Here is a 27,677-nt window from a genome sequence, read left to right as displayed (position 1 = left end):
TTCCACGGGTGGCTTATTGGACACGCGGACATGTCGCCGCCGCCGGACTACGGCATGGCGCCTTCATCCTACAGCCCCGAATACACCACCAATAACGCCGCCGGTGGTGTGTGTGCGCCTGGGCCTGGGTTGGAGCACGGGCCCTACGGAGCAGGCGGCGCAGGAGCACTCGTCCCGGGCATGATGGTGGTGCCGCGCACCGTGAAGCGGAGGCCCACGGCGAACCGGAAGGAGAGACGCAGGACTCAGAGCATCAACAGCGCGTTCGCCGAACTGCGCGAGTGCATCCCTAACGTGCCCGCAGACACCAAGCTGTCCAAGATAAAAACGTTGCGCCTCGCTACCAGCTACATTGCCTACCTCATGGACATCCTGGACAAACACGAGCAGCACGGTGGCGGCGAGACGGAGGCCTTCAAGGCCGAGTTCAGGAAGGCGGACTCCAAAGAGGAGAGGAGGAAGAAAGAAACGGTGCGTGTTTGTGTGTTTACTTTTAGTTGTTTTCTTATCAACAATTATTCCAGTATACACAGGAACACAGCAAAGGATTTGCATGCAACGTTTTTTTTTTACTAATATGTATTGATGCTAAATAGTCTGCATGCCACTATAGCCCCAGGATCATTTGAACAAATCTGATGGTAGATTTTGACTTTTTTTGCTGCAAACTCTAGTGAGTGTGTATATTTGTGTATTTATCTATAAGAATCTTAAATATACGAGCACCCAGGTCTTTGGCATTTCCTGCATAGATTTGTAACACTTGAAAGTGCATATCGTGAGAACAATGTATTTTTCAATAACAGAAACCCCTTATGAAGCCGTGGGAAAAGAAAAAAGAAACATGCTGGTGTTTTACTGCAAAAAATCGCACAACAATAATCACAGTTAAATAGTAAAGCAAGCATCCAAATTAATACTCTACCCGTCACTATTAAAATATATATATATTTTGTACTTTTAGGAAAGTTTAACCTAATCAGATTACACACAAAGCTCAGGAACTTTACATACTGTATTTGATATTTGTATTTGTTTCATATGACATTTATATTTTTATGCTTTATTATATTAACACTGCGTTTTGGTAACGTTTCCTTTTTATGGCAAACAAAACAAACAAAACATTGAAGCTCTAGTAAGATTAATCAGATAATAATAACTAAGAAATTACTATTTCTTACTATACATTTATTAACCCATAGGCTATTCAGTTAACATTTAGGATATTTAGATTTTCTCTACTTTTCTCTCTCGTAATTTTTTTAAAGCAAACAAGCAATTTTTTGTGACAAAAGTAGTGCGTACAAATTATAATTAGTAGATTTTGGGAAGTTTAATATAATAATACGTTTCATAAATGTAATATTTATTTATGCAGGAAACTCGCTTAAAGTTTGCAGCAGGATTTGTATTTTTTTTGCCAGGTTTGTTTGGGGTTTTTACATCAGTTCTTGGACATGACAATTTACCTTAAAAGATAATCTAACTCTAAAAATGTAAGAATTATTGGGAAGAATTTCCTACAGGCTTTTATCGTTTATGGTAGTCGATATACAACATGGCAGTTTCTGTATTTCGCCACACTTCCATGACATTATATTGCATAAAGTTATTGACCTTTTAATACAGTTAGCACGAGTGAAATGATTGAAATAGGGGTTTGGTTGTGTTACGGCCATGTCAATAAAAGGCTTCTTTTTTTGTGTTTGGAACAGAATGAAGTTTTGAAATGTTCAGGGAGCAGCAATGACAAGAAACCCAAAGGGAGAACTGGTTGGCCGCAACACGTCTGGGCTTTGGAACTGAAACAGTGAACTTAAAAACCTTGAATTGAGGCCTTTTCTTGTCTTTTTTTTTTTTTTTTTTTTTTTTTACACTAACTTTATTTAATGGAATATTTATGTGCAATTTCTACGGACAGTGGATCCTTGAAGACAAAACAAAAAACATTCCATTTTTAAGAGGAGGATGCCCCTCTTGGTAAGGGATTGTGTTATTGTTGTTGTTGTTGTTGTTGTTGTTGCTATTGTTGTCTAGTTTGTGGTGAATGTCTGCCACTAAAGTCAAAGCGTAGGTCTCTCTGTCTTTCTCCTTCCATTTCTCTGAATAGAAAAAATATACCAAAGGAGAGGTCAAGGAAGTAATGAAACAATTTGAAATAAGGTTTTATTTGGAGAAAGACAAAAAAATGTCATGAAGTGTTGAAATGTTGTTTTGTTGTGGTCGTATATATAGGAATCTCTCTGGTCGTGTTTGAAAACTAATGTTGAGTCCACTCAAGTGCACTTCCGCCCAGACACCAGAAGTTTATTAAGAAAAAAATATCTGAAGATGTAAACGATGTAATTAATTCAATAAACCACTGTGTTTTAAATGAGCTTAATCTTCTGTTTGCATTGATAAACACGTCGATAAATTAGACGTTTCTTTTCTAAAACATTTTAAGATCTACAGGCAAATAAACCATCTTGCAATAAATACTAATATAGAAAAAGAAGTAAAAAATATTTTAAAACGTCATTAAAACAGCACTTATAGAGAGAACAGAGATTTGTAGCTATGTTTATAAAACGTTTTGACAAACTCGCCATTTGTGTAGTTGCACAGAGTAATTTATCATTGGCATGATGTTATGTTTAAATGCATTGTGCCTGGTTTATTGTGGAATAGTAATAAATCCAATGCTTCTATAGGATGCATTTTACACACACACACACACACACACACACACACACACACACACACACACACACACACACACACACACACACACACACACACACACACACACACAAAATGCGTAGCCATTAAATATTGACAAATTTGTTTAAAAGAACTCTCCAGATAACTTTTATAAAATAAGGTTTTATAAAAGTTTACTCTATAATCTTAATTTTTACAGGCGCTGTGACATCTAGTCACACACACACACACACACACACACACACACACACACACACACACACACACACACACACACACACACACACGCATAAAAGTCCAAAGTGTAACATTTCGCACAGTTTTAAAAGTATCTGTTCTGTAAAAGGCTATTTTAAAAAAAAATCGTATGCTAGGACTTGAATTTACGGAGCAGTTTGTTTCTTTCCTCCAATCAGCTGAAAGGGCAGACACACTGGAGCCGGTGGGGTAAAAAAAATGCAAGATTGGCATTAGGAGTGAAATAAGCGAGGAGGGTCAGGCTGAGGTGGACTATCGGATGTGCAGGTGATTGATAACACGCCTATCAAACTTCACTGCAGGACGAGGGTTTACCCTGAATAACTGGGGTTTGGCTTTGAGAATAGTGTTGTTGGGTCTGGTATAAATGCGTGTTTCAGTCATTTTTGCATCACTGTTGCATTGAGAGAGAAAAATAAGTGGATTTCATTTAAACTTAGAGTATTATGGACGTGTAATTACAAAAAATAAAAAATAAAAATACTAATACATATTCCAATTGCATTGGGTATTGAGGGTATCTTTGTTAATTTTAGATTTATTTGGTCACATGATCCTCATATTTTCTATACATCCTTTTTTCTTTTTTTCTTTTTTTTTTTTGCTTCTTTGAACGGATAATATTTCTGCATGCATTCTGTAAAAGGAAACTCTCTATATTACAAGATATTGCAAGGACTTCCCAAAAACACCACAATTTAAAATGCTGCTGGTTTTAACCTTTTTATCTATAGGCCAAAGATGCGTTATATTTATAATGAAAAAGTATGTAACCCCGCGGCTCCAGTGCGCAATAAATCATCGGCGCAAAGAAGACGATTTAAAGCCAGTACGATTGCATTAGATAACCTAATCACGCATTAGGCTATACACACTCTATCGTTTGCTTTCAATTGAACTGATAATTATAGCTAAGATAATTTGTTGTCTCTGTCAAGATGGCGTCTGAGATAAAAAAAAAAAATCAACCGTCTTGATTAAAGATCCTGATAATTCTCTGACCCCATGGTGACCCGCTACTCTTTTGAAAGTCAGTTCAGTCCAAAAGTCAGTCCAGTGCTTATAGTGCTTACGATAAGTCCACAGCAACAGTAGGATTTGTTTATTCGTCTAATTCTGTAACGTAAATAAGTCGTGTAATCCAACAACACTAGCACGTGCTATCAGAATGGTCCAGGTCGCGTTCTGATTCCATGGAAACGCATCGTTCCACTGTGCTGGAATGGGGGCGGAACCTAGAAAACTATTTAATTAAAGAAATAACAGTGGAAAATAGCGTACTATTAGGATGTCATGGCATATTTATTCAAGTTATTATTTTATAATCGTGCGGTCCGTTGATGTAGAGGATTGTCTTCAGTGTCTGGCACCCAGTGTTCCAGCTGAAGAGAAACTAAGCTTTGGGACTGCAATCCCAGTGTAAGCTGCGCCATCTAATATCTAACATCAAAACCTATTATTAAAATACCTTATCGCTCGAGGGGAAATTGAAACCAACTTTTCAGAGTTTAAAAAAATAACAAATAGATACTTTGTCTTATTTGTTTCACTGACATGCAACATGATTACCGTGAGTCACGGGCCTAATAACTCAGTCTGCTTGCCTTTGTCTCTGTGCCAGTTATGTTAAGCTCCAGCTCGCACTTTACTGTGCCATGATATAGATTTTAAAGCATGTGGACCGAATAAGATCTCTCTTTCCTGGTATTAACAGACATCTGTAAACGATTAAGTTCACAAGTCCCTCCTCCACGTTTTTGTTCAGTCTGCAGTGCGGTTTAGCAGACATATTGAGGTCAGAACTGACGGTATATGGAGCCATCAGTTGATCTCCATCCCAGCCCTGGACAGCTCTCTGCACTGCGTTGTGATTACGTTCAATACAATTCACCTGTAGTTCAGGAAAGAACTTGTTTATTGACGCAGGTGTTGCACAGTGGGTTCTAGTGAACTAAGAACATCCACTGGCACCATGTATGTAATAGCTAGCCCTGCTAGACACTGCATAATACATGCGGCTTTAAGCTAAACAAATCTTTTCTGGCTACACGATTTGTTAGCGAGTCATCAGAAAGCATTTTGTCGTGTCATGCACTTCGCAGGCAGCCTACACTTACTGACAACAATGGTTGACATATTTTAAGTATGGTAGTGTGAGGTTTGAGGCGCAGCCCACGCACGGTGCTTGGGCTCCATGTGAAGGCCTTACATGATGTGGAAATAAAAAAATATATATAAAATAAAAACGATGATGATGTCATTTTTTTGTGTGTGGAATGTTAGACTGCCAACACAAACGAAAGGCTGGAGAATGTGCCTTCGGCTTTGTGTTGGCAGACAGTAGGATCCCAATCTGATACGCATCTGCAGGCGGCTGCACCGACAGCACGTAAAGAAGTTTATCTTAGAGGAAGAAGTCTTTAAAACGGAGTCTCTTCCTGAGACACAAGGCTACATTAGGGCCGGTTGTGCTTCCAATTTCTACAAAGATTAAAGAAAAAAAACGGAATAAAACGGGTAAGCTAGCCTAGCTAGTAAAATAAACTCAAGAGCATGAAGGGAAAATACAGAGAAAAGGAAAACGTGAGGTACTAAAAATGAATAGATATAATAGAAATAAGATTTTGGCTGTTTTTTTAATGGCCATTGTGCAAACAAACAAAAAACAACCAACAAACCAAACAAACGTTTTTGTAAAAGTTTTGCAACTCAAGCAAAACTTCCATTCATCTGTGTGGTTTAAGTACCAAGTCATTCATGTGTTCTCGAAACAATAATTAAAAAATAGTGCTAATACAAATCAACAAATGCGAGAGAGAGAGAGAGAGAGAGAGAGAGAGAGAGAGAGAGAGAGAGAGAGAGAGAGAGAGAGAGAGAGAGAGAGAGAGAGAGAGAGAGATGTAGCTTAGACTTGACTTGTGTTAATATGCAGTGACACTACAGCTTGTGTTACGCATAAAAATGGTTTATATTTGTAGGGTATAACTTTCCCTTCTGGATATTTGGTGTGCTTCTGGGCAGCATTTAGCCTTATTTTCAAATCAGTTTCATCTCTAACTCCTCTTTATTAACAGAACTGAGTGGGTTACTAAAACAACATTTATGGTCGCGAAAATAATGTGAAGAGCCTTGAATCAGATCGTTTGTGAAGCTGGCTGAATCTTTTCATGATCTCAGTGTCATTGTGGTTCTGCTGACTTTTCTTCAGTTTTGCATTAGATCTACAGCTATAGTCGCTTTGGGCTCGCTATAGAGTAAGATTTAGATTAGTACTAGGCCTAGACTTTCCACACTGTGGATTGTTGTTTGATAGGAGGAGATCATGGCGAAAACATCAGTCCAAATTCAAATGCAATAACCTTCTTTTTAAAAAGATTCATTACGTATAACAAATAAAAATGTTTACCTCTTCGTTGCTGCCATAGCGAAAAATAGTAACAGTGATGTCATTATTATACCCATTACTGAAGGCAGATGGGGGCGTTATGGGTTAGGTAGCTATTGGAAAAATCCTTGCTTATGATAGTTCAAAGAATTATAATATAATATAATATAATATAATATAATATAATATAATATAATATAATATAATATAATATAATATAGCTACGTCAGTGTTTATCTCCATTGTCATTTCAAAAGGATTATGCTATATTCCCCCCGCATTCAGTTATAGATATCTGCAGCTGAATTTATTAGACTTAGGTAGATTTTATTAATATTTATTCATGTGATATGGACATGCAAGACATGTTTTGCAATCTACATACCAATTAAAATAAACTGTGCGTGTATATTATTATTATTATTATTATTATTATTATTATTATTATTATTATTATTATTATTATTATACTAGGTTATGTATTTCTATTAAACAGCAGACCGTTTATTAATTTAATATGTTATGTTAAATTAGCATTTTGTTCAGAACGTAAAATAAACTTTAAGCAAGTAATAATAATAATAATAATAATAATAATAATAATAATAATAACAATAATAATAATAACAACAACAACAATAATAATAATAATAATAATAATAATAATAATAATAATAATAAATCGTGTAACCAAGCCCTGTTAAGCTACCTGTAGTTTTTGTTTGTTTGCTAGGTTTTTTTTTTAAAGCTTTCTGTGCACATCTATAAAGGGACAAAACTGTTCTGCCGTATTCAGTGCAGTAGTTTTACGGTGCGATAAGATTTGTTCTCGAAGTTAGAGAGGTCAGATAAATTAATATGAATGCCATTTTTTCATTTCTATCTTTGCGGGGCGTTTTAGGCCAAAAAACAAATTATAAATTATACCCGTATTACATAAAATTATGATTATAATAACAAAATAGTTGATTTGTTAATTTGCTGATTAAAATTTAGAACAACAAAATACTGTAAATATCTTCATTATATACTGTAAAAATTGTGCACTATGAAAAATTCTAACACGAGACGAGACGCACAGATAATCGCGGGTTTATGTTAGCGCTCAGTCACAATTTATAATGAGTATTTTGTCAGTGTAATGGTGAGGAAGATCAGGCCGTGCTGCTCTGTGCTGCTTGTCACAGTGACAGTTCACAGGTGGACGCTACTGTAGGACGCTTCCCCCAAACCGCACACTGCCGCACTACACTACGGGATCTACTGTATACTATACTGTAGTGTAGTAAGTGCGCGAGGACGCCACGGTTAAGTCCGGGGATTTTCTGGTATGAATGCATTTCACATTTGTAGATTTGGAGGAACGCTTCATATGGAGACCAAATAATGCTCTTACTGCAATGACAGGCAAACGATTGAGAAACTAATATCAGCTTTACTTGTGCGTCCTGATACTAACTTCATGGAGAAGTCGCTTACGGTAAGACGACATACCTCTGAAATAATATTACATTAGACACTAATAATACTAATACTAATAATAATAATAATAATAATAATAATAATAATACTAATAATAATAATAATAATGTTTTACCTACTAAGCTAATGGCACAATTTCCATCACATAAATAATATAACGGCGTGTTAAGTGTACAGGGGAAATAGCGACATAGCAGCTGCATGGTATATACATGAAATTATTATTATTATTATTATTATTATTATTATTATTATTATTATTATTATTATTATTATTATTATTATTATTATTATTATACCTGTAACCTGTAACCTATTATCCAGCTGTCCTCGAATATTTATTTCTGCCCTGAAAAACTGAAAAACTTTTAAAACAAACTCGCACAAACGCACAAACCCGCATCACACATATATACATACACGTATGCAGCCACGCACGCACGCGCACACACACACACACACACACACACACACACACACACACACACACACACACACACACACACACACACACACACACACACACACTTTTTGTAGACGGGCCATCGATCATGTGATCACACACACAATTTTGCTCGTTTAGTTTTTAAGTGGAAATGGTTAACATCTTTGTTAAAGACAAATAAATAAATAAATAAATAAATAAATAAATAAATAAATAAATAAATAACACACACAAAACTATACCCCGTATATATATTTATGTATGTATATAAATCTCTGTTTCCAGATTATTACAACGCCAATTAATTGATTTATACTTCTGAGCACGCTGATACATGCTTCAAGAAAGTACGACACTTTGATGCATCGGTAGCAGTCTGAAAGGCCAGCCACTGTGTCTGCGTGTGTGTGTGTGTGTGTGTGTGTGTGTGTGTGTGTGTGTGTGTGTGTGTGTGTGTTTGAGAGAGAGAGAGAGAGAGAGAGAGAGAGAGAGAGAGAGAGAGAGAGAGAGAGAGAGAGAGAGAGATACTGCAGTAAGAGACACTTGGTATACGGTGGAAAAATAGTTCACTTTGCCAGCTCAACTTTGTCATATTTATTTTTAATTAATGATTAATTATCTTGCTTAAACTAGGTTTCAGATATTTTACCCATTTCAGTCATGGTGTGTGTGCCCGCGTTGATAGCAGCCGCCACACTCCCAAGGTTCTTTATTTATTATTATTATTATTATTATTATTATTATTATTATTATTATTATTATTATTATTATTATTATTATTATTATTACCTCCATCATTAATTATTTCTAACAGTGAGACGCTACAGTCATCATTTACTTGACGGTTTTATAGCCATAGTCATGAAGAAACTTAAGAGGGTCCATGTATATGATACTTCAGCGATAAATCGATTTATTGATTATTCGATAAATTTGGGAATAATTTCACGAATGGCATGACTTTCAGTGAATCGGAAGCAAAATGTTCAAAATGTTAACTAATCATTATTACTTAAATTAAATGAAACGATATTAAAGGACATACATGTTACTCTATAGACCAAAAGTCCTTCCTGGAAGTTTCAACTAAGCTGTGTTCAAGCATTTCGTTTTGAGTTTAGGTTATATGTAAATAACAGTAAACAAAACTGAACGTCCTAATCATGCATATTAGGAAAGGCAGAAAAATCAGATGAACAGATATAATTCCAAAAGCTTTTTATTAATATTATTATTATTATTTTATTTATTAGTGCAGAGCAAGCACAGTAATATTTATAAATCATCGATCGTATAAACTAATGCAAGTCCTGATTTATCTTAAATAGCGCTGAAATGTCTAACATTAACAGAAATATAGAAGTTAAGGAACTAGGGACTTAGGATAAAGATATTATTGCCAATAACCTTTCCTAAAAAGAGTCTTTTAATAGCAGCACTGAGCAAAAAATAAGTAAAGCATTTACACGGAAAGAAAAAAGCTTAGCTTGGATTTAAAGGCTTAATACTGGCTTTATGCGTGGTGTGTTTGAAGGAAAGTGGGGGTTTTGCCTTGATGTTAAGAAGTAACACAGTAATACAAAACCATAATTGGCTCTAACTGTCAACTGAATGAACGCAATAATGTAAGCTGTGGCAATATTATTATTATTATTATTATTATTATTATTATTATTATTATTGTTGTTGTTGTTGTTGTTGTTGTTGCTAATAATAATAATAATAATAATAATAATAATAATAATAATAATAATAATAATAATAATAATGTAGTGTTCATTTAACATAAACAGAACTGTTGTTATTATGATTAAGATCAGAATTGTTAATAACGCGTTACGCTCATCCTTGCCCATGCGCTTTATGTCCACAATGCAGACATAGGAATATGCTTTTAAACTATTTTACTGTATGAACGTTAAATACGCCTTGAAAATAAAAAAAACTGAACTCACGCGCCTTTATGCCTCGGAATAAAGTGAAACATAAAACAAAATAAGTAATATAGTATCGCAAAGTTAAGTTCACTTTTAGAGAGATAGATGATGATGATGATGGTGATGATGATAATGGTGATGATAATGATGATGTGATGTTTTGGGAGATTGCATTTATTTTTGATGAATTTCAAAGTTTGGTGAATAATTGCGATAAAAAGACAAAATAGCGATAAAAACTAATTTTCGGACGTTACTTTTCATTATTTTTCTGGAAAATTTCACGACGGTGTTTAAGTAAAAGACGTCAACAATTGAAATTGTGCTTCTTTGAGCATTTGGGACATATGATAAGACGGCGCACAAAACTCTTAATGATGGCCACAACCTCGCCATCTCATTAGGGCTAATAGTAAAAGTAATACGGTGTTTTTAGTTCTAAACGCTAAAGCGGATTGACATTGACTGACCCTAACCAGCTTCAGGCCATTTTCTCCCTTCGTTCAGACTAAAATAAGAGGAGTCTTAGTGCAATAATAACCAGATTGCGACTATTAACAGCATTAACCTTTTATACTAGCCCAGTTAAGCCAACTTAATCGCCTACATGCCTGTTCAACCAAAACTTACAGTACTAAATCCATAGGATCTCGTAGCAGTTGGGGGGGGGGTGTTCATACGGTATAAATAATCTAGAAATGTTTTTATTCTCTGCTTATGTGGTGAAAGCTATTGACTAACAGACTCTGACTGGTGTATTTAAATTGCTTTGACGTATTATTTAAGGACCGCATGTAATTGCAAACTACAATATTATTATTTCTCGAATTATTAGATTATTTGGCTTTGATTTCCCTGATTTGTATAAATTCTTATACAATTGCATTTTAAATTTAATGCACATTTGAAAAAGAGGCAATGTAAAATATTAGCCTTTTCACTACTACTACTACTACTACTACTACTACTACTACTACTACTACTAATAATAATAATAATAATAATAATAATAATAATAATAATAATAATAATAATAATAATAATAATGATAATAATAATAATAATAATAGATCGATATCAATAATGAGGAATGAGAGATTTCATATGTGAGAAACCATTAACAAATTAAAAACTGCCCAGTGAATATTCTTTTATCCTCTATTTGTGTTTCCTGTGGAACAGCAGGGAAGCCGCCAGTCACATGACACCTAGATTATTGCCAAAAGGGCAGCAGATGCTCTCCAGGACATCATTGTTCAAAGGTGCAGTATATTCAGTCTATCGCACTATACTGTATTCAAGGGCAATAAAGTAGGTGTCTTCTGACTGGCCTCTACCCCGTTACCAGATCTGTAATGATCTAAACTTAAATTCCTGCCATAAATATATAAAGGATGAAGTGGAGTTTTACAGCCATAAAAAAGTAATTTGTTACTGCCTTAAAGCCAACTTAAGTAAGATTAGCATATCTGAGATGATGTTAAAAACAAAGTTCTTAAAAACGAAGTAAAAAAAAAAGTTCTTAAACATTGAACATCCAATTAAATACCATAAAGAGTCATGAGCTCAGTGGATTAGGTTGTACTTTGAGGATCACTAAGTATTTTGATTAACACATTATATCTTACAGCTTATAAGGTTTTTCGGTCTTAGTGTTCTCGCTACATGACCTACAGTGGTGAAGCAATGACCTTGTAGTAACCACGTATCTCTTCTGCTTAAGTTTTTGATAACGTAACCTAGATGATCATATCAAGCTATGCATGTCATGGCGTCTATCAGCCAGTCATGAAATATTTACACAAAGGGAGATGAGAGCTATAAGTGGAGCGTTCTTGAAAAGCCGTGCCTGCAATTCTTGTCCCTGGCCTCTCTAATCTCTAATCTCAGTCTTTCTCTTGGTCTGTATTAAACATATGGCAAAAAAAAAACAACAACAAAAAACCACCACACATCTGTTGATCCACGCCCGCCCCTTTGCTCTTGTGTTTGTGGCAGTGGGCGGTACAAAATATCCTCATATGGCATGCAGTATAATGCAAAACATCCAGCGAATGCTTGTCACAGATACAATGAGGTATTGGAGACGTGTCTAATAAAAGCACAGGATGTGACCTTTTAGAAAGAAGAGCTAACAGAACGGCTCCAGTGAAAAGCCTTGAGTCACGCTCGCGTTCGCAGCGTTTCATCATCAGCAGAAAAGACCAAAAGAGGGGATACGTTAGCATAAGTTAGCATAATATTTCATAATATTTCATTATTGAGAAGCATGTTAGAGTTTGGCGAGCGAAGCGTTGAGACCGTTGCAGTCTGACCTCCTCACACCATTCAGGAGACTTTCTGATCAAAAATTCCTAAGCAATCCATCACCGGTGGTAATGAAGATTTTCTAAAACAGTCTGTGGTTGATTGTGTAAAACCACAGCGATGACAGCTATCTACTCTCTCTCTCCAGGTTACCATCACCCTCTTTTTCTTTCTCTCTGTCTGTCAGCTTTCACTGGGTAGCACATAAACAATTTCCCTACTCATACACCCCAACCCCCTCTCCACCATCAAGCGTGGTGGATATGTTTCCAATCTGCATGCTCTCTCATGGTCAGAGACCCATACCTTTCCAAATCAAACACATCAGATATTCATAGACAGACATGACTGTCTAGATGATTAATAGCCTGTTTATTTAAAATATATATCAATCAATAGATCACCGTTGCACAGATTCATTTTGAGGTTGTTCAGTTTGTTCAAGAAAAAAATAAAACAGACATTTATGAAAATCACTCATGCACTAAACATGTTAAAGATTTAATCTATGTCTGAGTACGAACAGGATAGCCATGATACAATTTTCACACACACACCACACAGTTGTGACGTCCAGTGCGCACGGCTGGGAAACCCACTTGTACAGGAAGTTTCAATTTTCTCTCTGAAACAACAACCAAAACACTGAGTGAAGAGGGTAAGGCAATGAGATGCTTAAGTAGACACCACACAGCCATGTGAATGTTTGAGTTTATTGCCTTGCACCAGCATCAGGTGTTACGTGTGCTTATCTTGTTTCAGTCCTGCCAGACTGAAGGCTTAAGAACATGTTATGTGATAGAGAATAGGAAACTTGCTCCCCAAAACAAAGCCCATCTGGATAATCCTGAGGCTCAACACTGAAACTATTTAAAGTAGTTTGATTTAATAAGAGAAAGAGAATCTGATTTCCATCTATAACTCCACAAGCATGTGATGGCGTATTGATAGTGCAGCCTGATTTAGGCCAGAGGTCTTTGGGTCCGATGCTCTCACACATGTGAGTCGCACGGTGGTGTATTTAATCTCTGTAATATTTTAATATTATGAATATATGAAAAATAGGGTCTCTCTCTCCACGTGTGTAAAAAAAATACAACAACAACAACAACAACAATAATAATAATAATAATAATAATAATAATAATAATAATAATAATAAATATAATAATAATAATAATAATAATAATAATAATAATAATAATAATAATAATAATAATAATAATAATAATAATAATAAATATAATAGGAATAATAATATAAAAATAAAATGACACTAAAAATAAAATAAAATATTTTCAAAATTGTAAATATATAGAACTGTACTACAAACTGATACATTAATGAATGCTTGTTTTTTGTGTGTGAGAGAAAGACAGAGAGTGTGTGTGTGTGAGAGAGAGAGAGAGAGAGAGAGAGAGAGAGAGAGAGAGAGAGAGAGAGAGAGAGAGAGAGAGAGAGAGAGAAAGAGAAGGGTGTGTGTGTGTGTGTGTGTGTGTGTGTGTGTGTGTGATGGGAGGGGTTAGTCAACATTACCCATTTACTATTCCCAGACACACTTTTTCATACCTACTTCACTAACAATAAAGCGATAAATCAAAATCATTGATATTCATTGAAAATGACAGTTGTATCAGTTGTATCTAAAACAAACTTGTCAACATTTAATTAAAAAATGATCCAGATAAAAAAAAAATCAATCCACTTCATCCACATGAAGTTGTTTTGGCACAGGACTGATTCAGGACTGCCAATTATTATTACACACAAGTATAAAAAAAACTTCTCTCCTAAAGCAGCGTGCATTACTGGTCTGCTTTTCAGGTATGTATTGATTTAGTAAGTGGGTGTCAGATTGATTTCGGGCTCCGTGACCTCATGTTTATTGGTTACACGAAAGGCTCTGGCAGTGTTAGGGCCTCTCATGGGTGGGCTGGCTGCAGGCAGCTTATTTGAGGTCCACCACACCCCACTGCTTTGATAGCTTTCCACAGAGTGGTTTTGATCATGTTCAGAGAGAAACGCCGCACCTTGTTTAGATGTTGGCGAGGGTGGTCGATATGGTCGGCCTGGCCGGCGGACATTCGTTCCTTTTTAAATACCACGTTACACAACATGGAGCCCAGTCAGTAATAATCCAGCTATATTAGCATTTTACAAATGGGAACAATTTAAGGATAGATGTCATAAAATGTGCACAATCATTGTTTTCCAGCCAAGCGTGATGATGGGGCGTTTTATGCATGCCAATACGGTGCATCAATGCCTGCCGCACAGCAAGCGACCCCAATCGCAGACAAAATGAGAAAGTAAACTTTACGTTCGTCTGCCAAAGCTTATTACAAGAGAGAGGAAAATAACAACACGTGAGAAACTCTAGACTGAATATGTAAGGAATGTGAAGTTTATGCATTAGAGAAAAGATGACACAATCCCCTGCAATGTTGCTACAAATCCAGTAGTTTGTAATTATGGATTGCAGTCGGGTATTTACAATCAACACATCGATCGTTCTACAAATCGTCTTGGATAACGGTCTGTTTGTAAAGAACATTTCATGCCTTAGTGTTTCAGTACAAATGTAGAGGGAAAAGAGGTATTTCGTAAAACATTCGTATTATTATCTTTAATAACCTTACAGAGAAATCTTTGTATTTTGTTACATAATGGACCTTATTAAGTAATGGCCAATGTTTATGATTAAAAACATCATTAAGGCTGTCTGGGATTTTTTTCCCTGCAGAGACAGATGGACTGCATGAGGTTCTCCAACAAGCTAGGAGCAACTTATAAATGCAAAGGCAAATTATGATTTTTTTTTTACTGGTTGTTTTACAGGCTTGTGTTCAATATGGCAATCATTTTTATACGTGGACCCTTTTATTTTACTATTCTTAAACGTATTTCCACTGTGTATTAAATTGTAGACATTAAATTATTTGTGTTACGGAAAAGTTTGGAAATCAGTGGGTTTGATGGAGATAAATAATTGAGAGTTGTATGAAAGTGGATATAAGAGTTGTATGAAAGAAGAGAAGTAACAAAGAGGAGAAAAAAGAAAGGCTAAGATATGTAAAGATCTAATGATTAAGAAAAGACTGAAAAATGAATTAAGATCAAAGAAAAAAAGGAAAAAAAGAAGACTTTTGGAACATTTCAGAAAGTGAACAATTAAAGAATAAGAAAGAGAATAAAAAGAAGTGAGATGAACTGATGAATATGATGGGTTTATTTAAGCAGTCTTTAACCCACTGTACACATCATATGGCTTCTGTTATAAATAACCAGAACAGAAATAAAAGAATAAACTTCTATTGAAAGAAGCTTCGTCTTCATTCTGACTCTAGCCTCAGCCTCAATGATGTCATAAAGTAAAAAATATGGTTCCCTTGATCCCTCGTATCGGTGCAGCTTGGCTGACTGAAACGTGGTGTCCTGTGTGGGAACGTTCCTCGTGTGTGATGATAGAATTAAGTGATAGAAATTCAGTTAGAGCATAAATATAGTTAGATGTGTGTTTCTGAAAAGTTCTTAGGGCTGATACTAGCATGGGGTTGAGCTAAAACTCTCTTCTTTTACTAAAAAATTATATATATAGATAAATTATAAAAAATTATATATATATTTACAAAAAATATGTCAGTTCATCTGCTCAAAAAGAAAGAAAGAAAGAAAGAAAGAAAGAAAGAAAGAAGTCTGGAAATCTGTCTGTTAAACATCTACCCCACCACACACACGCGCACACACACACACGCACACACACACACACACACACACACACACACACACACACACACACACACACACACACACACACACACACACACACACACACACACACACTTTATTCACCTCAGCAACTGATAAGCAGCATTTTAAGATTCCAAGCGTGTGAGTATTTATCAGTTCTCAGTGGTTAACTGAAAGAGGCCTCGGGCTGTCACTCCTTGTGTCTCAGCAGTATTTCAGATAGAAGTTAAAGATCTTCGAAAAACTTGCTTCCATACCATTGCAAAAAAAAAATAAAAAATTCTACTGAAAGATCATTTTGCTTATTTCTAGCATTTATTTGTTGAAAGAAACAAAAATATCTGCCTATAGAATGAACATAATAATTAATTCGATTTTCCATACAATTAAATCATTATGAAAACACATTAGATAACATTTATCTTTATTCAGGGTCTCTTTACTTATTTGCAGTGTGTCTCTGTACCTGATATTCGCTGAGGTGTATTTATCAAATATTCATCCAGACAGCGACGAGTGTATTACCACGGTAGAGCTGGTGACTAAGATCTCCCACAGACACACTGTTCAGGAGCTCGGTGGTAAGAAAGCATCGGTGACAGCGTCTCTAGTTACACGGTGAGATTACGCTATCATCAGAGAGCCTTTCTGAGCTGATGTGACTCAGCAGTAGCTTTAACACAGGAGGCCCTGTCCATCTTTAAAGGCTTTTATGCTGTTGATTTCTGTCTGCTGATAGCTAGCGCAGAGCCTGTGGGAATGTACACGCTGTCAGTGTGGAGCTCCATTAAACCTAATCTGTGACTACGTTCAGGGATGGTGCGTTACGTCGTAAATCAAGAGCTTTGTCACAATGGCAACAAACTTTTATTCCTCGTTTCTGCATGTTGAGCTAATGTGCCATAGTTTAGACAGCCTCCTCTTTATCGAGTGACTCATCTGAGAGGCCTATAACAGCCAGGAGAGCTTATAGTGCTCACAAGCACACACAAATACTGCAGCTGTGTTTTGGCTTTGTCTGTCTGTAAAACAGCCAAGAATGATACCCAATATTCCAGGCTGTGATGGCTGTTACCGTGGAAACAAATTCATTCAGATTTAGTACAGTGATGCAGGGTGTGTTTCTCATGCCTGTGGCCCAAACGATTCCGCATCACAATTAACACACTTATACTACATTGTTTGCCATAAATAAAAGGTTTAACACTTTTCTCTGTACATTTTATTGCCTGAAGAATCTAAAAGGTTCATAATCTGAAACGGATTTTTTTTTATTATTATTTTTTTTTCCAGACCTCCACCTATAAGCACTTCAAATCCGCACAGGCAACATAATTTAAAAACAGAAGCAATATTTACATATGATACAATCATAATCATAGCCTCTGTCATCTGATTATCCTTGATAGTGAACCGAGTGAGGCTTTCCTAACAGCGCCATCTTGTGTTCAATGATGATAATTTACGCATGTTTCCAGAGAAGGGATATTTTTCACTGGCCTCCAATTAAACAATAAATATGTTAAAATAAATAAATAAATAAATAAATAAATAAATAAATAAATAAATAAATAAATAAATAAATAACAAAACAATGATCAGGCTTTCCAGTGATCAAGTCAATGATCAAGTCTTGTGCTTTATACCATTTTATCCGTGAAAACTGAAAATCTGTTAAAAAAAAAAAAGAAAAGAAAAAGGGATTATTGGCTATGGTAAGTAGCAAAATAAGTTTATATTAAATTTAGCTTATAAGTATGAAAATATGAAAGGTTTTACATTGAATTATGATGACAATGATTGTTGTTGTTGTAATAATAATACTTTTATATTATTATTATTATTATTATTATTATATATTACTAATAATAATAATAATAATAATAATAATAATAATACTACTACTACTACTACTACTACTACTACTACTACTAATAATAATAATAATAATAATAATAATAATAATACAAAAGTTAAACTTTATTTAAAATGTATCCCCTTACCTAGGAAGCCCCTAATATTTATTGTTAAAATTAAGTTTTTATATAAAAAAGTTTCTATATAAAATCATTTATTTTCTTGAATGCAGTGATGATGAATGATGAATATACTATAAATAGTTTTGATAGAAAAGGTGTCCCAAAATTCTTCACATTCTTTGAATCCTCTTTAAGGTAAATATACAAGAGAAGGAGGAAAAAAATACTTGAAGTGTAGAGATGGAGAGAATGGAACAAAGAGTTTGTTTATTTTATTGATTTACAGAAAGACTTTTTGTCTTTTATTTTACTTGTTATATTTAACTTTAAAATGATATCTATAAATTACACAGGACTAAAGGTTAAACATGATGGTTTATTTTCATTTGTTAAAATGATTCAAACAGGATAAGTGGATTAAATATTTTAAATGTGGCTTTAGCTTTATATTTATTAATTATTTTTTTCAAGAGAACATTTTTGTTTTATTATATTATATATTATATTATATGAGGTAAAAGTGCAAAAGTCCCGTTCAATAGGGAAAAAATAATAAATATACATACAGACTGATAACAAGAAAGAAAGAAAGAAAGAAAGAAAGAAAGAAAGAAAGAAAGAAAGAAATGAAAGAAAGAAATGAAAGAAAGAAAATCAACAAAAATAATGCTAAAGCCTGGTCTGAATTTGTTAAAGAGAATAAACAAGACAAATATAATGTAAGACAAATAATATATAAATATTAAAAATGAAAAAATTACATAAATTTAAAAAGGGGTGTTTGGCCCAGTTGCAAGTAAATATGAATCAACCTCGTGTTTTTTTAGTTTCCAATAAAAATCTATATAAAAAATCTATATTAAAAAAGGTAGTATTTGTTTTTTAAAGTAAACCAGTTGGAACAAATCACAGTTTTCAGTCTATAAAGATTTGAGATCTGAATGTGGTCTTTACTTCCCTTAAGTGTCATTCTCCATCCTGAGGCATCTATAGATGTAGCAGCTCCAGTTGTGCTCCGCTTCATGAAGTACTGGAACAAGAGAAGATCTCAACTCCATGTGGTCTTTAAGGACAACAACCTCCTAATCAATACACAATGATGATGATGTTCACATTTGAGTCTGGTTCCTCTCAAGGTTTCTTCCTCTTCTATTTAAGGAAGTTTTTCCTCACCACAGCACCACAATCACCTCAGACTTGTTCATTACAAATAAATACAAACATTCATTCACTCTCACTCACTCACTCAGTCATTTTCTACCGCTTATCTGAACTTCTCAGGTCACAGGGAGCCTGTGCCTATACACCCTGGACGGAGTGCCAACCCATCACAGGGCACACACACACTCTCATTCACTCACACACACACACACACACTACAGACAATTTCCCAGAGATGCCAATCAACCTACCATGCATGTCTTTGGACCGGGGGAGGAAACCGAAGTACCCGAAGGAAACCCCCGAGGCACGGGGAGAACATTCAAACTCCACACACACAAGGCGGAGGCGGGAATCGAACCCCCAACCCTGGAGGTGTGAAGCCTCCGTGCCCCCCTAAATACAAACATGTTTAAATAAAAGTCTAATATTAATCTTATATTTTTGTATTATATTAATTTTTGTATATTATTAAACTTTTTATATTATGTTTATGTTCTGTAAAGATGCTTTGAGACAATGTCCATTTTTAAAAGCGCTATACAAATAAAAATGAATTCAATTGAATTAAATTAATTGAAGATTTTGTATTTAGTAAACTTCAAGCACTGCACTTTGGTTGTAAACGTTGAATCGGCAATAAATGGTAATAGTACAGCCAATAAAACTGTGGCTTTGTATCACGTGACACAATTATCTAGCTAACATTAATTCTGTTTCAGTTTTTGATTGTAAAATCAGCTATTATTTCTTTTTTATTAATTTATTCCTCGTTTACTTTATAGATCTATGTCTAAACCGAATAAGTTAATGATAGTCTTTTTTGCTAATTTTCAGTTTTAAGTTAAATATTTTATGAACATAAAAAGCATTATATAAAATAATACAGCTCTATCACAGTATTTGTAGAAAACGCTAAACTCGTATAAGAGTTTGCAAACTATGACTTACAATTCACAGCACAGAAAACTGTCTTCGTCTGTTCATTATTTCTTTTTATTAATTTTGATAATAGACTTGAAAGCATGTTTGCCAGGTGACGTCACAGCTGCCATCCTCTTGAATAAATGACCTTATAAACAAATAAATTCCATTATAAACGTTCCCATTCTGTGATGTCTCACAAAATAAGTTATATCATTCGTGCTCTTATTTCTGTGAGGCAGTTTTATGACAGTGGTTTAATAACATAAAATAAAGATAAGGCACTACTATGGCCAAAAGTATGTGCACCCCCCGTCCACCACACCCATGTAATTCTTCTCCAAACTATTCCCACAATGTTGGAAGCATACAGTTGTATAATTTGTCTTTGCACTTCAATGCTTAAAGCCCTGAATCTGAGCCAAACCCAATGAACACCGAACTGGAACACTGATTAATATAATAATAAACTTTATTTTGTATAGCACCTTTAAAAGTAACTAACCATACAAAAATAAAAAGCCAATAAATAACAAACAAAGAAATCACATAAAAGCTACCCTAAAAAGTATGGTTTAAAAACACCCAGGGATTCTGCATTCCTAATCTCTGAGGGCAGGGAATTCCACAATTTTGGAGCCAAGGAAGACGTTTTTAGCCGTGTTGTTTGTGCAGTCAGAAGACCAGCTTCAGAAGAGCGTAGAGCATGTTACTAATGTTACTGCACAAAGTATTGTTAGCATTCAGTATATACACCGGTCGGTCGGCGCTGTTTCTGTTACTGTTTATTGTCTTTTGTGTATTGCATTTGTTGTACTTTTTGTATTGTCTTGTAACTTTGTCTGCACTGTTTTTTGTCGTTCACTGTCTTTTTTCCTGCACTGTCTTGTTTGTCTTATCCTGCACTGTTTGCACCAGGTTGCACAGTTGCACTTTATGTGGCTAAGACTACTAACATGTCCTTAGCCCTGCCAAATTGTTCAAGGCCTTATAAGTGAGCATGAGAATTTTAAAGTCAATACGAAAACTAACAGGAAACCAGTGCAATTTTTCCAGGATAGGTGTAATGTGCTCCCTTGCACTGATCCTAGTCAGAATTCTAGCAGCTGAATTTTGCACTTACTGTAATTTAGACAAAGCATTACAGTAATCAAGATGTGAAAAAACAAAAGCGTTGATGAACATTTCAGTCAGAGAAAGTCAACATGGGACATAATTTGGCAATGTTTTTGAGATGAAAAATTGACTTTTGACAGTGTTACGAACATGATGGTCAAATAAATTGGCGTCAAATATCACCCACAATTTTTTTTTTTTTTGTTTGGACCCCAAACCTCCTCATCGAACATCAGTACCTGACTTCAGAAATGCTCTTGTAGCTGAATAAACACAAATGTCCACAGCCATGCTCCAACATCAAGTGGAAATGATTCCCAGAAGAGAAGAAGATATATAATACATTCAGTTTTCTGAAGAAGAAAAAAAAGAGAGAAACAAAATACAATACATAAACAGCAGGTGGCGCCACTGAGTTCAAACAGAGCTGCAACGTAAATGGTTTGCATTTCCTTTTCAGGCGTGCAAGAACAATTTGTATAATGAATTAAAAATGTTAGTTTTGAGGTTGAGTCCTATCTAAGGTCCATGTTGGAGATGGTGGAGAGCATGTTGCATCTTTAACCTTTATCCTGACACGAAGTTTAAACTGGGGTGGAACAACATTAATACACATGACCCTGCACATATTGTTAGTTATATTATATATTTATAATTATATATTTGACTGCTCTGGGATGACAGACTGCTGCAATAACCTTTTTTGTAAAGCAGAGTGTACAATCCAACCCGTAACGGTACAATAGCTGACTAAATTCATACAAATCTATGCATTTTTCAGTCTGTATATATAATTAGAAATTCAATATACGATATTCATTGTGCTTAAGACTCAAATCATGCCTAATATTTTCCTTCGATTTACTTTCCTCCATTAACCACAATGCTGTTCATCCTCACTTTATCTCCATCTAAATCCATCTCTTCATCTGCTTCCAAAGCTTCAAATTTCAACCTCATACCACAGACAATGTCACCGTTCTCATCATCTCACAGATCAACAACTTCGTGTAGCTACAAGTGTCGTGTTGCTTCATTTCATTCTGGAGCTTTGAGTCCAGCGTGTGGATGTCACATTAATGTAACACTGAACACTGATTGAACAGGATGAGTGAGAAAAGAAGCTCCTGTTTAACCGATACTGAAACCTGACTGTTTTCCCTTTTTTGGGGGGTTTGTTTACATTTTTTTCTTTCATTAAAAACACCACTGGAGCTTCACTTGCAATAAAACTGTCTCAATGCAACATCACTGTGGCACATAGATGCTAAAATGTCACAGGAATACCAAGTACCAAGCAACAAATTATCACCATAATATTTGGCTTATTGGAGACCTTAAGGCAAGAAAGAAAAACTGCATCAGGACATTATTCTGTAACTTTATTTTATTCCCAATGATCTGTATAGTGGGGGGGGCACGGTGGCTTAGTGGTTAGCATGTTTGCCTCACACCTCCAGGGTTGGGGGTTCGATTCGCACCTCTGCATTGTGTGTGTGGAGTTTGCATGTTCTCCCCATGCCTCAGGGGTTTCCTCCGGGTACTCCGGTTTCCTCCCCTGGTCCAAAGACATGCATGGTAGGTTGATTGGCATCTCTGGAAAATTGTCCGTAGTGTGTGAGTGTGTGAGTGAATGAGAGTGTGTGTGTGTGCCCTGTGATGGGTTGGCACTCCGTACAGGGTGTATCCTGCCTCGATGCCCGATGACGCCTGAGATAGGCACAATCTCCCCGTGACCCGAGGTAGTTCGGATACGTGGTAGAAAATGAATGAATGAATTAATGAATGAATAAATTATCCTTATAGTTAATAGTGAATAATGCCACACAATCCACAGTGATTATCTCGCCCTACGCACGTGTCAGTGTAACTGTGTGGGCTTTTGTGCTTTATCGAGGCACAAGTCCAAGTTAGACTCAATGCTGCTACAGCAACCCAAATCTGCATGTCTCTCTATCCACTTCACTCATTTACTCAGTACACGCTCGCTGATGGAACCATGTAAATCAACACTGAACAATGGTGACAGTCTAAGTGTAAACTGTTTTTCTGTCTTACTGGTTTAAAAGGTTCATCACATGTGCTTTGGATATCCTAAAAAGTTACATTCACTTATGGAGAGAATTACATCAGAATGATTTCATACTGCCTTCTTTTATGTGCAGTTTTTGTGTCAACAAATGCACTAATGTTTGGTGAATAAAGCCAAACATGATGCAAACAGGCAGGCAGACAGACAGACTGCTGTAGCTTTAGCATTGGAACACGTGCAGTACGTAAGGGATAAAACACGACAAGATGCAGCTAATATAAAAAAAATAATCAATGACGGGACGTATAACGCAGCCTGACATTAAACGGGGTTACTGTTCCCACTCAAAGTTGATTAACTTTAAATTATAAAACACCACAAATTGTTTTATTTCTCTTATGGGCCAGAAATTATTAAATGTTTTTAAAGGTTTTTATTTAATAAAGAATTTATGTTTGACGTTGTAATCATTTTGTGTTTATTGTCATTTTGTGCAGAACGGGTTATTAGAACCAGCGCGTTAATATAAACCTGTGATTTACAGCTGTTGACCAATCAGAATGAAGAATAAAACAGCATAGTGAGGTGAAATTAAATGCAGGAGCCATCTGTCTCTATAAACATCGTTATCTCTTCTGTATTTAGTATTAAGTCAGTAAACGTCATAACGTCACGTTGGCCTTGCAAGTTAGGGTGAGTTATATCTCATGTGAGATCAGACTCTGTTATTGATGTTTTATTTACTATATATGCTGCTGGGTATGTATTTGCATGAACAGTAAGACCGATGCTACATTCACACATGCAACAACTCGCATCAACAAAGTGACTGTTTGGTTTAGGGTTATTACACGTTAATTTGTAGCGAGAGATGGTGACTTCGCAGAACAGTGACTGGTGACATGCGAAAACAATATTTCTGTATGTGTGAAAGAAGAAAAGACCTAGACTTTTTATCAGTTTTCTCCTACCAATAAGCTGCCACTAGTGGACCGTTAATGTGAATACGGTCAAAACTGCTGTTACAGTAAATTTGTCAACAGCTTCTGACCAATCAGATTTGAGAATTCAACACCGCTGGGGTATAAATAATAAATGAATGGTGGTACTGTAGATATATGTGGGAAGTGGTTAGTTATATGGGTGGGTGGGTGGGTGGGTTGACGTGGCATGGGAAGGGGGGGGGTGATGACTGATATAAGGAACTCTCAGTGTACAAGTTGCATCCAGATTCATCCAGATGAGACATCCCACATCTCAGCACTCCAGCACTCCATGTGGGTGAGCATGTACACACACAGAGACACACACAGATACACACAGAGACACACACACACACACACACAGACACACACACACAGAGACACACAGGGACACACACAGAGGCACTCACACACACACACACACACACACACAGGTACTGGACTATGCATTGCATATAGGATTAAAAAGTTTGGGTTGTGTTATCATTTTATGAATCTCCAGAATGTCTTTGTTAATGGTTATTTGATTTGTAATGATATTTGGCTGAATGGAATTACCACGAAATCAGCTTAATGAACACATCGATTCAAAAAGATTTATTTAGCTTCTTCCCCGATTCCTTGTTCCCGGTGAAGCCGAAGCATTGCTTTGCTTGATTGCTTTCTTATGAGTATAATAATAGCTGAGTTATTAACTTTCCAGTGTTTCCACACGCTTCACCAACAATGGCCAGCAATGGCCAGCAAATCCAGCTGTGTTTTCAGGCACCTGTATTTTGTTGAAATCCTGTTTCTGTTTATTTGTAACATTTATTTACTGCTGGCCGATGTTCGATATAATCTATATAGTATCATAATATTTTGAAACAAACTTTCCATTATATTTCCTTGGCCTTTGATAAATGATGAATCATTAGTCATAATAATATTTGTGCTAATCGTAATGAATAGACTTTTAAACACAAAGTGTGTAGACTTTTATTTGTGCAACTGATACTCCATTTACATTAAGAGAAAACAGCATTTACTTCTTTCCTTTTCAGGACCACAATATGAAAGTATTAATCATGGCAGTCGTTCTTCTGCTCGGGTTACATAACGGAGATGCGAGTCCATCGAACCGTGTGTCCTGCTTCAAAAAGCTTGTGAAGGATAGAAACTGCCATGACACTGGACTGCAGAGAATAAGACCCATCGACTCACTACAAAACCATTACTGGGAGGGGGATGAGTGTGATGTAGTCTGTTATTGTAACCTCTTCGAGCTCCTCTGCTGCCCCAGGTAATTGCACTGCTCTGCCACTAAGTGGAGCATTTGTCGAGAGTCAGAATGGAGATCCCATGAGTGACAGAGATGGAGTCATGCATCTGCTGTTGAACACAGAAACCATTGTTATGACATTCCTAGTAATACGCACATGTGGGGAGAATGAAATGCTGGCATATACTTCAGGGTCACGGTATTGGATGGGCAGTAACACGTGCTCTGAAGAGAACCTGAATAACCCACAGTGATCTTCATTAAAAAGCTTATATTCAGATATTCAGACTCAGAAAGAAAGAAAGAAAGAAAGAAAGAAAGAAAGAAAGAAAGAAAGAAAGAAAGAAAGAAAGAAAGAAAGAAAGACTGCATTGTAACTCTGAATACTTCATACCAGAGTTTTATGTTGTAACTTCAGTGTAATGTTTACCTATAAGCCCCTAATGAATAACACCATTTTCCTCCTTTGCTTTCTAAGAGTGCTGCAGGGAGGATGAGCTTTTGTAGACCAACCTTCCAGAGGCTTCATACTGTTTCCCTCGACAAAAAGCCAACAAGATTGTTCATTAACTTTTCGATTATTGAAGACAATAAACTCTATAGCTTAACTACAATCTTCAGAAACTTACAAGGCTATACAACCAATTACCTAACATGCGGTCACGTGACTTTGACATCACCGCCACTAATCTTCTGACAACACATACAATCTTTATTTAAGATCGTCTTTCGGGAAAATGATCCACTCTGCCGCGTTTGTGGATGAATCTGAATGAATGTAAAGTTTGCAGGTGTTTGTTATCGGTATAAACACAATGAGGCTGTACTGTAGTACATGAGTTTTCCTGTTCAGCTTGATGAAACTCAATAAAAGAAAACAAAAAAACATTGAATTCACGATGATGGAACCCGGGAGTGCAAAAATGAAAAGTCATTCCTGGGCTTTAAGACTCATTCCAGCTTTCTATAGCTACTAGCTAGCTAGCTACTCCCTGAGTAAACGGATATCAAAGTAACACCAGATGAAGTACTCAAGCTTTACCGCAGGAGAAAAATAAGAAAAAAATATACAGTCTTACAATGCAAGACGTCACACTTTTTTTAAATCAACCAAACATCTATGTATTTTGTAAGTAATACGATATGGCCTAGATTGTGCTTTAATAATTAATGACCAATTCTGTACACCATCACTGCTTTTACTACTGCCAGGCATGCAGGCAAGCTTCAGTTCAGATTTGTTGTATAATTCCTTGGCGTGCTGTGATCCGAAATTCATTCCTGAGTTTATCAGTAAAAATCTGCTTAAATATTTTCCTTGAAGTCAATTTTCCGATTACTTTATTATTTTGAGTAATAACTAAAATTGAAAACACTTGTTTTTTTGTTACAGGGCCGTTTTCTTCGGGTCGAAAATCTCCTTTGTGATCCCGTGCAAAACGTCCGAAATGCGACTTTGAGTGAACCGAATGGTTGCGACGACGACAGAAATCTCTTAAAAACAAAATGGCAAAGCATTCTGTGCTAATTATGCTATACAACATGCAATAACAAGTTATATGTACCAATGAAATATAAATCTGTCCTTGGCAGGTTGTCCCATTCTGCAGGTATACTCTTCATTTACTAACCATAATCTAACTCATATGATCAATCTGTTCCCTGTTCTAATCAATGTATAACTCTACTACAATAGCATATTGTTTATGTTAAGAAATGCTTTATGTGCCGTTTTGTTTAATAGATGTAATGTATGTGTGGGTGAGATTATACCATCGTGCCTTTATTGGGTTCAATTCTCAAATCACCTCAAACATGCAGACCTGGCAGAAATTACCAAGAATTTCTACAACCCATTTAAATGGCAAAAATGTAAAAAAAAAAATAATAAAACAGACTGTGCTATAACTAAGGATCAGGCTATCCGGTTATGATTGGATAAATACAATCT

The 27,677-nt window shown here is 35.7% G+C and overlaps 2 protein-coding genes across 4 annotated transcripts in view; both read left to right on the top strand.

The window, feature by feature from the left end:
* hand2 (heart and neural crest derivatives expressed 2) overlaps window positions 1–2,381 on the top strand; it is a 3,071-nt gene extending 690 nt beyond the window's left edge. The window contains exons 1-2 of the mRNA XM_027177513.2: window positions 1–471; window positions 1,719–2,381. The exon at window positions 1–471 is cut by the window's left edge and continues 690 nt beyond it. Of these exons, the coding sequence (XP_027033314.1) occupies window positions 1–471; window positions 1,719–1,817 (570 nt within the window). The 3' untranslated portion in view covers window positions 1,818–2,381. The remainder of the gene's footprint in view (window positions 472–1,718) is intronic.
* Window positions 2,382–7,614: 5,233 nt separating this feature from the next.
* Window positions 7,615–27,598, top strand: LOC113662611 (scrapie-responsive protein 1). 3 transcript variants are annotated; one of them, XM_027177566.2, is made up of 3 exons: window positions 7,615–7,829; window positions 25,509–25,747; window positions 27,120–27,598. In XM_027177566.2, exons 1-3 carry the CDS (start codon window positions 7,812–7,814, stop codon window positions 27,184–27,186), a joined length of 324 nt encoding a protein of 107 aa, XP_027033367.2. In that variant the 5' UTR covers window positions 7,615–7,811; the 3' UTR covers window positions 27,187–27,598. The 3 variants fall into 3 exon arrangements, with proteins under 3 accessions (XP_027033367.2, XP_027033387.2, XP_027033377.2); XM_027177586.2 differs by lacking the exon at window positions 7,615–7,829 and adding an exon at window positions 24,670–24,759; XM_027177576.2 differs by lacking the exon at window positions 7,615–7,829 and adding an exon at window positions 24,679–24,763.
* The last annotated feature ends 79 nt before the right edge of the window (window positions 27,599–27,677 follow it).

Source organism: Tachysurus fulvidraco, chromosome 4, assembly GCF_022655615.1.
Source record: "Tachysurus fulvidraco isolate hzauxx_2018 chromosome 4, HZAU_PFXX_2.0, whole genome shotgun sequence".
NCBI classification, from domain to species: Eukaryota; Metazoa; Chordata; class Actinopteri; order Siluriformes; family Bagridae; genus Tachysurus; species Tachysurus fulvidraco.
Note: the sequence above shows the minus strand (reverse complement) of the source record. Positions and strands in the feature narration are given on the sequence as shown.